The sequence below is a fragment of the Carassius gibelio genome, chromosome B2, assembly GCF_023724105.1.
Source record: "Carassius gibelio isolate Cgi1373 ecotype wild population from Czech Republic chromosome B2, carGib1.2-hapl.c, whole genome shotgun sequence".
In the NCBI taxonomy this organism is placed as follows: Eukaryota; Metazoa; Chordata; class Actinopteri; order Cypriniformes; family Cyprinidae; genus Carassius; species Carassius gibelio.
Window position 1 is genome coordinate 23,807,470 of NC_068397.1, and position 13,735 is coordinate 23,821,204.

General features: G+C 36.7%; 1 protein-coding gene across 5 annotated transcripts in view; it reads right to left on the reverse strand.

The window, feature by feature from the left end:
* Nucleotides 1–4,606: 4,606 nt before the first annotated feature.
* Nucleotides 4,607–13,735, reverse strand: part of LOC127951102 (SPRY domain-containing SOCS box protein 4) — a 67,869-nt gene continuing 58,740 nt past the window's right edge. For all 5 annotated transcript variants that reach the window (XM_052548759.1, XM_052548762.1, XM_052548763.1 and 2 more), the window contains one exon: nt 4,607–5,745. In XM_052548759.1, the coding sequence (XP_052404719.1) occupies nt 5,618–5,745 (128 nt within the window). In that variant the 3' untranslated portion in view covers nt 4,607–5,617. The remainder of the gene's footprint in view (nt 5,746–13,735) is intronic.

Here is a 13,735-nt window from a genome sequence, read left to right on the forward strand (position 1 = left end):
ATTTTTTATTTACTCATTCATTCATTTTTGTTGTTGTCAGTTTTCTTAGTCGTTCTAAAGAACAATTGAACATTTTGTTTCTTGTTATAGTTTACAAGCATGCCCAATTTAATCTAATTTTATCACATTTTCATAAAGAAAACTCTTTGAATGAGAAGGTGTGTGTGTATATATATATATATATATATATATATATATATATATATATATATATATATATATATATATATATATATAATTTTAAAATACTACTACTAATAATAATAATATTGCAATTGTAATTTTTAAATACCACTACTACTAATGACAATAATAATAATAATTATTGTTATTATTATTGAAATAATTGTAATTATCATTTAAAAAAATGCTGCTAATAATAATAAAAACAGACAATATCAGTAGTAGTAATAATAATGATAATAATAGTTATTATTATTAAATGATTGTAATTATTAAAATAATTGTAATTATTATTTTAAATCATGCTAATAATAATAATAAATTACAATATCATTACATCATTATATGACAATATAGTAGCAATAATAATAGTTGTTATTATTATTATTATTATTATTTAAAAATGACAATTACAATTATTGTAATAATTATAACTGTTGTTATTATATTAAAATAATTGTAATAATTTATTAATAATAATAATTATTATTATTTTAGATTCATAGGTTTAACAAAGCACAATTCAAATCTTTCCAGTCCTTGCTATATCCTAGCCCTGAACAATTAGTCCTGGCTCTCGTTGACCTGATGAGTGATAATTTTTAGGCTTGTACTAAGTCTGGAGGCACTAAATAAAATCAGTCAGAAAACTCTTTAATGCTGCTTTTGCAACAGGGCTCCTAAGTAAAGCCGGGAAGCTAAACAGGATCCGGGGAGAAGCACAGACATAATAGATGGATCACATGCTATTTATAAAACCTGGCTCGGAGAACCGAGCGTGAGAGGAGAGAAAATGAAGGGGAGGGAAGGAGGAAGAGAACATGTTGACTCGCGCTAATCTGTTTCATCTCTCTGTACACTCCCTGTGTGTTTTTCTCTTGAGCCGAAGAGAAATTTTCAATCTGAAGATCAAATCCTTACAATCACCTGTTCAATATTGGGCAATACTGAAACCAAATCCCCAATATCTCCTCAGTCAATAGGAAACTGGCGCTGGAACTACTAGATTTTGCAGCGTTAGCATAACATAACGTTAGCTGTTTAATCATGATGCTAGTTTGTGGGCCAACAGAGGAAGGCTTTATAGGTTTTTAAATCAATAGTTTTGAATTTATATGTGAAATAAGTTTATTGCTAAGACACTTTCCCAATTAGCTACCATTCAAAAGTTTGGAGTCACGGAAAAATAAACATTTAAATAGCTGAACATTGTCAAATAAATGTTGTTCTTTTGAATTTTCTATTCATCAAAGAATCATTAAAAATGTAACATGGTTTCCACAAAAAGATTAAGCAGCACAGCTGTTTTCAACATTAATAAAAGAAATTCAGCATACTGTATTATAAAGGTAATCATAAGAAACAAAGACTTTTGAACAGTATAGGCCTAGGGTACAGTATTTGATGAATAGCTATTTTAGACTGTACTTACAGTAGCTTGTAACATGAACAGACAGCACATGTCTGAGCTATAACTATGTTGCAGTACAAAATAGGAAAGTATCTTCAAGTAGGACTTCAAGTGGGGTAAAGTGTGCTACCTCTTGTTTTAAATGGCCAGTATACAAAATGACGCAAATAACACCATTTTCCAGAAAAAAAGCAAATATTTCATTCATTCTTTGGTGAATTTACCAAATAATGTATGTGAATGTTTAGTAGGAGATATTTTGTATGCTACGCTTTCGTAACTAAAGAATACATTTACGTTAGTCTTACCTCATGAAGAATGTTTTTCCAAAATGGTGAGTGAATCTAAAGGCTGTGACAAAGAAATAGCGGCGATGAAAGCCGACTGTGTTTGGCCTAAAGGTTGTACTTGAACACACTGCAAAGACTGCAGCCAATGGCTAACTAGTACTCACTGTATATTCTTCATATACAAACTGTTAGCAAAACTGTTTGCTTATCTTTTAATCTACATTAATTAATAAACTGAAGGTTTTAAATATACATTTGTCACCCAATCTGTTCTCCGTCTTCCTCCTTTAATAGAAATCTGAGTTATGGTACATGAACGGGAAACATGCAGTGAGAACAAAAGGTGCTGTCTCCAGTGTTTTCTCAGCAGAACATATTTTCTTGTACCCTCGGTGATGTTGTGACCAGCACAGGCCAGGATGCACCTGCGTGTGGAAGCTGAGGTCGTTAAGGACACGAAGATCTTTTCCCCAGACCATCACTGCCATCGGCTCCCTATTTATACCCTCATTCTCTCAGTCGCACAGCCACAGGGAAGGAAGCACATCAAGGAAGTCTCGCTTTTTTTTTCTTTTCTTTAACACTCCTCTCCCAAGGCCTCTCAGTGGTGGATGAGCTCTCGGCCGCCTATTTACACCCCGGTAAGTTAAGGAAATAGCCACTGGCCCATGTCTACATAGCATATTGAGAATCACACTGGGAGGAAGTCAGTACAATACCCATTTCCAAGTATTCCAACAATCGCCTGCTAATGATGAAGGACATAAAACAAACAACCAGGGATTCCCAAGCCGATTCGAAAGCATTTGGACACAAACGCAGACTCTTCGGGCCATTCTCTCAAGGCTGGAACACACTGAACAGTCTGTTCCCTTTAGTTAAACATGTTTGTTAGCGATTTAAGACCAGATTGGGGGGGAAACGGAGGATAGGGAGGATCAATGTCCTGGCTTAAACCACAGCCTCTCGTTCGCCGTCCCGATGCTTTGATCGGAGCACTATCTCTGAACCTTGGCTCTCGGATCTGTGCTATTCAATTACATTTGAGCTCATTCCAAAAGTGAAAGAGAGAAGCCAAGAACAAAAAAAGTCCATTTTTATGCTGGCGTGGAAGGACAGTGCCTTGCTGTCTAACATCGATTTCCAATAAGACAGTCCTAACATGTCTATATACACTAAAACAGGGCAAGATTAGTCCAAATCACCCTATTTCAAGCAAAGGATCTGTAAATGCATTCTCCATTGTTAAAAAAAAAAGCCACTTAAAGATTTTTGACCTTAATGGAAGAAGTGCAAAAGCAGTATGGAGTTTCTCTGCTTGATTTGTACACACTTAAGATTAGATCTGAGTTGGATTACTAAGGTATTTTGTAGGGTGTTCGATTTTGCTGTATTTGGCCGAGTAGCCATTCGGGTGGCTCACCAATGTATTAGATTACGCTGATACATGAAACAAGTTAAGAGAATAATTTCTAGGTATTGTAGTATGTTAGTGTGTCTTCAAATAAGCTTTACTCAAAGTTTATACCTGCTATAAATAATAGACATGATACTGTAATCTCTCATTGGGGATTCTGCTATAAACTTATTTTAATCAGATATTATAATTCTGTGGGACATTTGGCCATATTGGCCATCTGGCTGTATTAGCCAATTAATTCAGACCTTTACAGACAAGAGTTGAATGTGAATGATGGACAGTCACTCACAATATAAATACATCCCACTGAAGATAACTGATATACAGTACACATATAATCTTACGCTTTTAGCATTTAATACCCACTTCTATATCTTATTTTTAGTATAAAATAATGCTGTCAAATGGTTAATCTGGATTAATTTCATCCAAAATAAAAGTTTTTGATTACATAACATATGTGTGTATTGTGTATATTTACATTAATGCAAACACTTGCATGCATATGTTTGTTTAAAAATGTTTATATATTAAATATTATATATATAATATAATTTTAGGTTAAGTTTAGGTATTGGGTAGGATTAGGGATGTAGAATATGAAGAATAGGTGCTTTACAAGTACTAATAAACAGCCAAAATGTTAATAATGGGCATGATATATTAAGCAACTAGTTAACAGTGAGAAGTAGATTTTTAGACTCAAGTATTACCTAATTATTAGTATTTTGCATTAGATTAGACTAAATCCTGATCTTTTACGGCCACTTTTTATCTATTTAATAATTTTCTTGTCCTACAGCATCTCTGAATTATCTTAATTTGAGGGTCTTTTGACAAAATTGAGTATATGCTATAATTGTGATGAATGTGGTTAATCAGAATATCATGTAGTTTTATTTAATTGAAAATGTTAAGGGTATTTTAGGTGAATGACTGAGTGATTAAGAACACAAGGGAGGTCTGGTTTACTGAAAGCACCTGCGGTTAGTGATCATTTAAATGCCTCCCACGAACCCGAGAAGAGCATGAGAAGAGCGATCCAATTCTTTACAGATTTAGGTTAGATAATACTTTTCAGCCTCAGACTGTGATAGAGTGGGAGTCAGACAGGAGAGAGAGAGAAAAGTGGGAAATGAGGGAACTCTCAGTAGAACGCTAGCCGAGGAAAAGAAGTGCTGTTATGTAAATAGGCCCTTCTGTGTTCAAGAATGCACATATTTTTATTCAATGAGAACGCTGAAACACATCCGGGCATATTCTGTCTCCAAAAAAACAAAAAAAACAAAAAACGTACCATCGTTCTCATTCACTTGGCTTTTATTCACATTTCAAATACGCTAATGCTAGCAAGGTCTTTACATTCCACTGTGTGCCTCTGACAAACCAGACTTCTATTTAAGCATTCAGACAGAATAATAACAATATTAATAATAATAAAAGCAGCATCCCAGTTTAAAATAGAAAGCCATATGTGATGAGTGTATGATAGTGTTCTATATCAATATGCTCGCTCGCACATCCTCAGTTCATTAAAAAGGAACTCAAACTTGATAAATAAAATTAAAAGATAGCCAAACACCTTGATAAAATCATCATCATCAACTGAAATCTCACACTGACAATAAAATCAGATAGAAAAGTGACTCTAGCCCATAGAGAACAAGAAGTGAAATCCGTATACGATTGTTGGTCGTTTTTATGCGTACACGCATGAGTGTCCTCAGGAATACACATACATCCCAGGCAAAAAAAGGAGAATGGTTGCTGTCAGTTATGTAACCGTCCCTGGTGCTCCTGTGCGAAGGTATTGTACCTTCCAAGGCTTGTTTCTTCGGGGGTTTGAGGCCCCCGTGTGGCGGATTTTGACTCGGAGGCGGCTAAACCCGACCTGCGGACGCCTCGGTGTCCTGTGTCCAATGACTGTGCTCTGCAGGCTTCACACCCAGGGAAAGAGGAACGATTATGACTGTGGGCTTTCAAAGGCATCCCAAGGTTAATGACAATTCCTGTCGAATTCTCCAAGGCGAGACGTACACCTGGAGGCGCTGCAGGTCTGTTGATCTGCCACCGCTCTAGCCCCGCGTCACACTGTCCCCCGAGCTTCTTCCAAAGCCATCAATAATTTAAACAACTCATAAAGAAGGAAATAAAAAAGGAAAAAACAAACAAACAAAAAAAAACTAACTTAAGATTCCACCAGTGAGCCACAATGTAAACATTTTCCCTCTGCGGCCTAATGGTGGCGCTATAGTAGCACCTCAGGCTTCCTCGCTGTGTCCGTGTGTGCGTCTCTACGTGAGACCCGTAGTCTCACTGGTACTGGAGGTAATTCTTCAGAGACTGGGGCAAAGGCAATGTTTCGATCTCCTGTAGACGCTCTCGTCCCAGAGCCAGCCGCGCTGCACGTCGACACAGGTCCATCAGAGGGAGAGGCTCCGCTGGAGAGAGACAAAAGCATCTGTTAGAGCTGGATTCGAAAAGGGAACATTCTAATGTGCACAGACTGAAGGCAACATAATTGTCTGTTGAGACCAGTCTGAGTCTTTTAATTGTTAGTTCATTCAAAAGATGAAAAACCTGTCATTAATCCCCCTCATTCTGTTCCAAGCTTTAAAAAAAGCTACATAAAAGTGTCCACACAAATCAATACAATACAATACAAATTGTGTGAGATATTAATGGAAGAACCATTTTGGATCAATGAATTAAATTTGAGCAGCAATTAAGTCCAATTTATGAACAAATTATTAAGACTGATTCCTTGAAGCAGTTCAGATGATTCATTTCACAAGATCTCAAAAAAAAAAAGAGAGAGAAAAAAAGATGGTTACATAGCTTATGTATATGCATATATAATGAACAGTTAATTATTTTACATTTTTAAAATATAAAATTTACTTTAAATTTTCAATGAATCACTTGATCTGGTTCTTGGAATTTTTTCCCCTTCAGAAACTGGAACAAGTTCACAAAGAAATTAATCAGATCGATTTGATTCATTAAAAAGATACATTTAAAACTCAAAAATATGATTAGTTTAAAAATTGGACCAATTCATGAACAAATTATTCAGACCAATACTTTGAACCAAACTGACCGATTTACTGAAAATAGAAAAAAGAATGGATCAATTCCATGAACCAGATCAACTGATTCACTGAAAAGTTTAGACTCAAAAGAATGATTCGTTCACGACTGGACCAACTTTTGAAGAAATCCTTCAGAATAATTTCATGAAACAAACCAACTGATTCACTGAACATATCTGACTCAAAAGTTTGAAAACTGGACCAACTCATGAACAAAACATTGAGATGGATTCTGTGAACCAAATCAACTGATTCATTGAACAGATCCAACTCAAAAGAATGATTCACAAAGCTCACTTATTTTTCCCATACCAGATACAAATTTCCAATAAATGACAACTTAATTTTACTTCATAACTTAGATTGTCTCACATGGTACTGTGTGCTTTCAGAACAGTTATAGTCATGTGGACTACTTTTATGTTACGTTTATATTAATTTTGCATCTGTTTTGAAAGTTTAGAGTCTTTGTAAACAGAAAAAAAGACCAGTGCAATTCTTTAAAATGTACCCTTTCATGTTTCACAGAGGTCATACAGGTTTGGAGCAGTATCAGTGGCGAGTAAATGGTGACTGGATTTTCATTTTACGGTGTGCTGTCCCTTTAAAAGCTCCAGTGTGTGATCCACCGTGTGATTCAGTGTGTGTGTTTGGGCATCTTGCTCCTCTACATAAGCTGACAGAGCTCGGTATTCCTCAACAGAACCACTACCTCAAATAGGAGCCTACCGCCCCCCATCTGGTTTGAGTTGGTCATTGCTCCAGCCAAGATTTCATACAGATAAACACAAAAACAGCCATGGCTCCATCTGGCCAAGATGCCACATCTCCTCTGTTGACCATCAAGTCTTTATCAGGACCAGGGCTGATATGACTAATCAGATCATGAGGATGGCTGCTAGAGTCAGAGCCCGTTGCCTAGTAAGTATATGTGTGGCTAACAATCAAAAGAGGAATAGTTCTACAGCTGCACTGGCACAATGCAAGCACCCACATTGAATATTTATAGCTTTGACGGAGTCCCACACAGAACATGTCGTGAGTTTTCTTCCTCCATCCTGGAAGCTGAACTGAAGACATAAACATTGTAATGCCCTCACATAATGCATATTTTCACCACAACAAGGAGTTCAAATTAAACGATGGATCCCTATGGAGCCCTTAACACAGGATGAAATGGCACAAAGCATTGGTTTTCCAACTTTAAGATGTATGTCAAATCGAAATTCAATGTGTCGGTGAGGGTGAATACTTTTAATGCACATTTCTGTGCCTCCAGCGTCACCAAACAGAATTGCAAAAATGTTTCCAGCTTCCCCACAAAAATCCCCAACAACACTGTCAACATCTACCACTTAATTAAAGTTAATATTTAAATGCAGCACTGTTAGCAAACCTCCATATCAATGCTTACAATGCTTAAATTCACTTTTCCATTCAGTATTTGTTATTGTTGTTTCATAATTATTGATACACTGTATATTGATAATAAAAGCAATCATAACCTTAATTGATATTATTATTATTTTTATAACTATTACTATTACATTTAATTATATATTATTAAATAACTTTCTAAAATTAACTATCATTATACCAAAATATAATTTTGTAAGGCTTACAATCACTTTCACTGATTCTGAATGTCTTACTGTAATTGTATTCATATTCTGTATTAAATATTTTGCAACAATTATTTATGTCAGTACACATAAATATTTTGTGTCTGGCCAAAATCAAAATCAAGTATTTGAGAGAGTGCTAGAAATTTTTTTTACTTAAAAAAAATAAAAAAAATACTGTTGTCAAATCAATTAATTGCGATTAAGCGCCTCTTTGAAATAAAAAAGCGCATCTGTTTACATAATATATGTGTGTACTGTGCATGTATATCTGTATATCTATATAATAAAGTAGCTAATGAAAGATCTAAAAATATAACTTTCTGATAGCAGTAAAGCACCTACTTCCTTGTAAATATATTTAGTAAGATTCACATCACCAGTAAGTCCGGCACGTCTCATAAAGAGGCGAGATGGCAAGTGTAGATGGGATCCCGCTGTACCCGGTGGACGGGTGCAGGATGGGGATGAGTGAGAGAGAGAGGCGACTGACACTCAGGGTCAGAAGTGACAGATGGATCAAAGCACGGACAGCAGTGCTCTACTGCAGTAAAACTGAATCATTTTTCATTTCCAGCCCACGTATGAATGAACATGCAAAAGGCAGCGAGCTCAAGGTTAGTCTGAAGACTGTAATCACGTGAAATACACAACACACGACACGGTGACCTGTCAATCGCTGTGATCCTCAGGCTGCTACTCAATCACATTAAAGCACTGCCTACAAGCCGTATACGGCAACAAATCATACTGATGTGAGTTATACACAATAAATGCAGTTACATGGCTCGGATATGTCAATGTGAGTCCATTGTGTGTGTTATCAGACCTAATAAAATGGCTGATAAGACAAAATACAGCAGTTCATGCTGGGAGATTTTGGTTTTCTTCCCACACAGCAGCAGTCAGATTGATCTCCACATGGCACACACACACACACACACACACAGAGGATAGCTCACATACATAAATCTATATAACTAAAGTATATGGTTAAACTATACTTTTAAAAACAGTAAAATTATAAACCAGTTAGGAAAAAGCTAAAAGGTCTGACAGCACTAGTGAGTAGTTCTAGTACAAATTCACTCTCTACTTATTTCTGATGTAAATAATTGTTAATTACAAATCATTTTGCATAACTTTAAATAATTTCATAATTCATTAATTACAGTCTGTCTAATACTACCGTGAGCGATGGCCAAAATGGTCCACGCAAACCATTCTGCGCGTTTACTACCAGTAATAAAACACAATATGTGACACATGCGAGCCCTTTTTCGAACTTCCATGTTTAATAAATAGTCAAGCTCCAGCGTGTCTCTGACTCCTCCATTAGACTCCTAATTAATGAGTTCTGGTGATGAAGAGGAGAGAGAACTGCATCTATTTCAGTCCGACACAGTTTTATGATCATTATTACTGTTCCAAAAAGCAATTTCTTGTGGTTGCGAGACGAGCAATGGGATTCGTACGGTAAATATCAAAGCATCACATTTTGTCAAATCCAATTAATTCACCCTCCGTACTCAGCGGGGGTTCCGTAGTCTCACAAATGGGGTGGGGGTGGGGGGTGGGGTGGTTTCTAACACTTTCTACGACCCTTGCCAGGACACGAGGAACCTATCTGGAAAAGCTTTGCGCCAGGCTACAGAAAGCAGCCGGAGAGGAAACATTTGTGGAGATCAAACCCAATGGTGTAATTTGATTAAATGGTTGTGAACTGATTAATGTCTACAGCAGATTAATTGAAAGATTTGCGGCAGTCACGTCGAGAGGCCTGTGATCCTCCCACAGAACGAGCGAGTACACAAGCGATCATTCCAGCATGAAACCCAAACCAACTGCAGCTCCGCCTGGATGAACGCTCTCTGATGGGGGTTTTGTATTGCTGCTTAAACATCAACTCAATAATCATTCCACCCCGAGCAATTCATTATAAGCATGAGATCTGGGATTTTTTACGAAAGCAGACTCAAAAAATGCTGCTTTGGTAATGATGACACTCAACCGTCAATTATCCAGTAAGCTAAATCAGGCGTTACACCCAGATATTTAGGAGAAGATGTACTGAGAGCTTAGTTAATCATGTACTCCCAATCTCATATTAAAACACACTGTTGTGGCTGCGGTCATGATGCAGGCTTTACTACCTTTGAACGTGGGGACTCATAAAACTCACGTTCATGAATAATTAAGTTATGTAACAGCGGATTTCACTATACTTAGGCAGGTCAAGTATTTGCCTAAGCCTAATGCTAGTGATACTTCAGAACATGAAGTTTAACGGGAAACAATAGGACCTGCATGTTTCCAGGAATGCACACGGGTCTGTACGAGGTTTTGTGCTGTACAGCTTGTAATTGGTCTTACAGCAGAGAGTGGAACAAACAAACCTGCTGAAACGTGCTGAACACACAGGCACTGAACCATAAATGTGAAGCTACAGTATTCTAGAAACACAGTATGCAGTACGTCTCCTTTTGGATTCTTTATTTGATGTGAAAGATGACACCAGGACATTACTTTTTAAATTAAACACACAAATTAAACAAAGTGAGGTCACGTAACAACAACAATGTAGCATGTAATGCTTGAAACAGGATACCACCATAGTACTTGTACTCTACTTGTATATCATACAAAATGACTCTATCAGTGATGACCAACTAAAGGTCCACAATGAAATGCAAAGACAAACAGTAAGACAAATGCAATGTAATAAAGATACAAATTAAGCATTTTAACCTTTTTCAGGTAGTTAACAGTAGTTCAAATAAGAAATTGAATAATCAGATGTAAAAATAAAACTGCTTAGTCTTCAATCTACACAAACATTTATGACATAGACAACAGCAAGAATATAAAACTGCTGTCACTTTAAGACATAATGCACATATCTAATATACTGACACCAAAGGCATCTAATTTATTTTCCAACGGTTTATCTACAGTATGTGTATTTGTCCAATTTGTGTGTATGTGTGTGCCAAGATTCAAGTACTGCATTGAGATTTATTAATATTTTTACAGCTTAGGGCGCTAAACTTTAACATCAAGTATCCTTTATTTACTTATGGATGTTTGTTTATTGCCATAATGTGTCGATAACTTTCAGCGAACCTGAGCTGCACAGTTACAGTATATGTGTATTCCGTAATTATTATAAATTATATGAATTATATCTCTATTGATACACAGCTAGATTGTCACCATGATATATTGTTATGTGAGAGATGAACTGAAAATGATATCAACCATGATTTTTAATTCTCTTTATTGTATGGCTTGCCATGGACTGAACATGCAGGATGAGGTCATAAGTTCATTAGTCTCTAGTCCCAGAAGCTGTCATTTTCCACTGGAAGTACTCTTAGAAAGGTCAGCGGTGATGCAAAGTTCATGAGATGCTGTGGGCTAGTGTTTTAAAGCACACTCTCACTCTCTCTGACTGTCTATGTCTATAGTTCCTTCCCTGAGGCAGTGATCTGTACACAGATTCACACAGCGAGGTCAGCATGCCTGACCCCTGCAGCTTCAGAAGATATGAACTCTCTTTGGGCATGGTGGACAGCCAAAAGTATAAATATCTCAAACCTAACGTGTCAATGGACGACAAAAAGTGACGATGACCACCATTTGCTCAGAAGCCATCTGATGACTGAGCCATTATGTTTCAATTAGTTGAATCAATAGACCAGCTCACTGCATCCAGTGACGGTGCTGTAGGGAATTTATATCAGCGCACAGAAATTAAAATGTTTCAGACATTCCCTCAGAGAGCTGCAGACCGGAATCTTCCGGAAGATAAGAATGTCAGCATTTTAAACAGCAAGAAATCCTCAGAAATAACAGCTGCTCGGAGACCAAGTCTGGCTCCTGGTTTAAAAAATACAAATCTTTTACACTTATTCTACATAAATGTAATTCTTAATAAAGGGCTTTAGTCAAAAAGGAAAATTATATTAGGGGTGTAACGGTTCACAAAATTCACGGTTCGGTTCGATACGATACACTGATGTTTTTTTCTTCTTCGGGAGTGTCAGGGGCGTTGCCTGTTACGTCGTTTGGGTTATTGGGCTACCTTGTTGAACGCTTATCATTATATTTCTCTTTTTTTTTCAAATATAATTAATTAGTCCAATTTACCGGTTCAATATGAATACGCGTATCGTTACACCCCTAATATATATATATATATATATATATATATATATATATATATATATATATATATATATATATATATATATATGAGACTCAGATATACTGTGGAGATCCAAATGCGTCTCGATATATATATGCATATATAAAGGGGCTAAAATATTCATTTTTAACCATATGTAACTGAAGTGACTGGGGTTCAATGTTGCTTTGGACCCCATAGACTTTCACTGTATGGACAGCTGAAACATTCTTAAATGTATTCAAATTTATCAGAATTCTCAGAAAACTATCGCTTTTAGTCACAAAAAATGTTTATAAAAAAAAAAAAAACACTAAACCATCAGCCTGTTGTTCAGATCTGCCAAGCATTATAAAGCTTTTAAGAGACGTTAAAATGTCATTGTGAATCTGTTATTGCATTAGTTTTTTTTTTTTTTTTTTTTTTTTTTTTACTATTCACAATGTTTTACAGAGCCATTAGAGGCCAACAAATCCAAGACACATCACTCAGGTCCATTTCAGTCATTGCGGATCCCCATCTACATGCAGAGTGACCATCGAGTTTTCACACAGTCAGCAAAATGGACTGCAGCCAAATATTGATTGTGGCAGATGCTAGACGCCCATCCCCAACCTCATTCCCTGGATCCATCCTGCGGAATTCACCGCTCAACGCAGCTGGACTTTGGATGAGATTAAAGCCTGCGAATGGCCGAGTGGACGCAGAAGGGTTTGGGGATGTCAGGTAAACAGCTTTGTCATGATGACAGGGGGTTGCAGAAGGCAGGGCACATGGGGAGGGAAACTCTCTAGCAGGAATGGGTAGTTTTGTAATAGACAAATTCATCATAGACTGGACTTGTGTCCAGAAACGGACTCTGACGGATGGCAGAACCTCTTTTTTGGAAGCTCGATAAAATATCCAGACAGGATGTAATTGAGCCAGACTTAGAAAACTGACCGGGCATTTTTCTGAAATGTGTAATAAGTGTTTTAGTCAACACTGAATGCTAACCCAGGGCCTGTTTAGTTTAAAATCGCAACTTTAATCAAAGACACACCATATAAACAATACAGAGCAACTGAGATATACATAAACACACACAGGCACACGTGTAGGAGCCAGATACACACCATCCGCCCACAGATTCCCAACAGCACTCAGACAAAGTTAGAAACACAAGTTTATATTTCCCAGTAGTCTCTGAGCAGCAGAGAAACAGAGACTCAGATATACTGTAGAGATCCAAATGCGTCTCGAAGTTTCAATGACTAATCCACAACACTCTGTATGTAGATAATGGAAATGTAAGATGTAGAAAATCATTTGGCGCAAATTTAAATAGACAGATCACCCAGAAATGAAAATTCTGTCATCATTTACTAACCCTCACGTTGTCCCAAACCATTATAAATGACTTTCTTCTGAGAAACGCCAAAGGAGGTATTTAGAAAAATGTCAGAGATATAATGGCTTTATGTGAGGAACAGACTTTGAAGTTTTTTACTGGAGACCTTGCCTTTATAAAAATAGCTTGACAGCTGTGGTT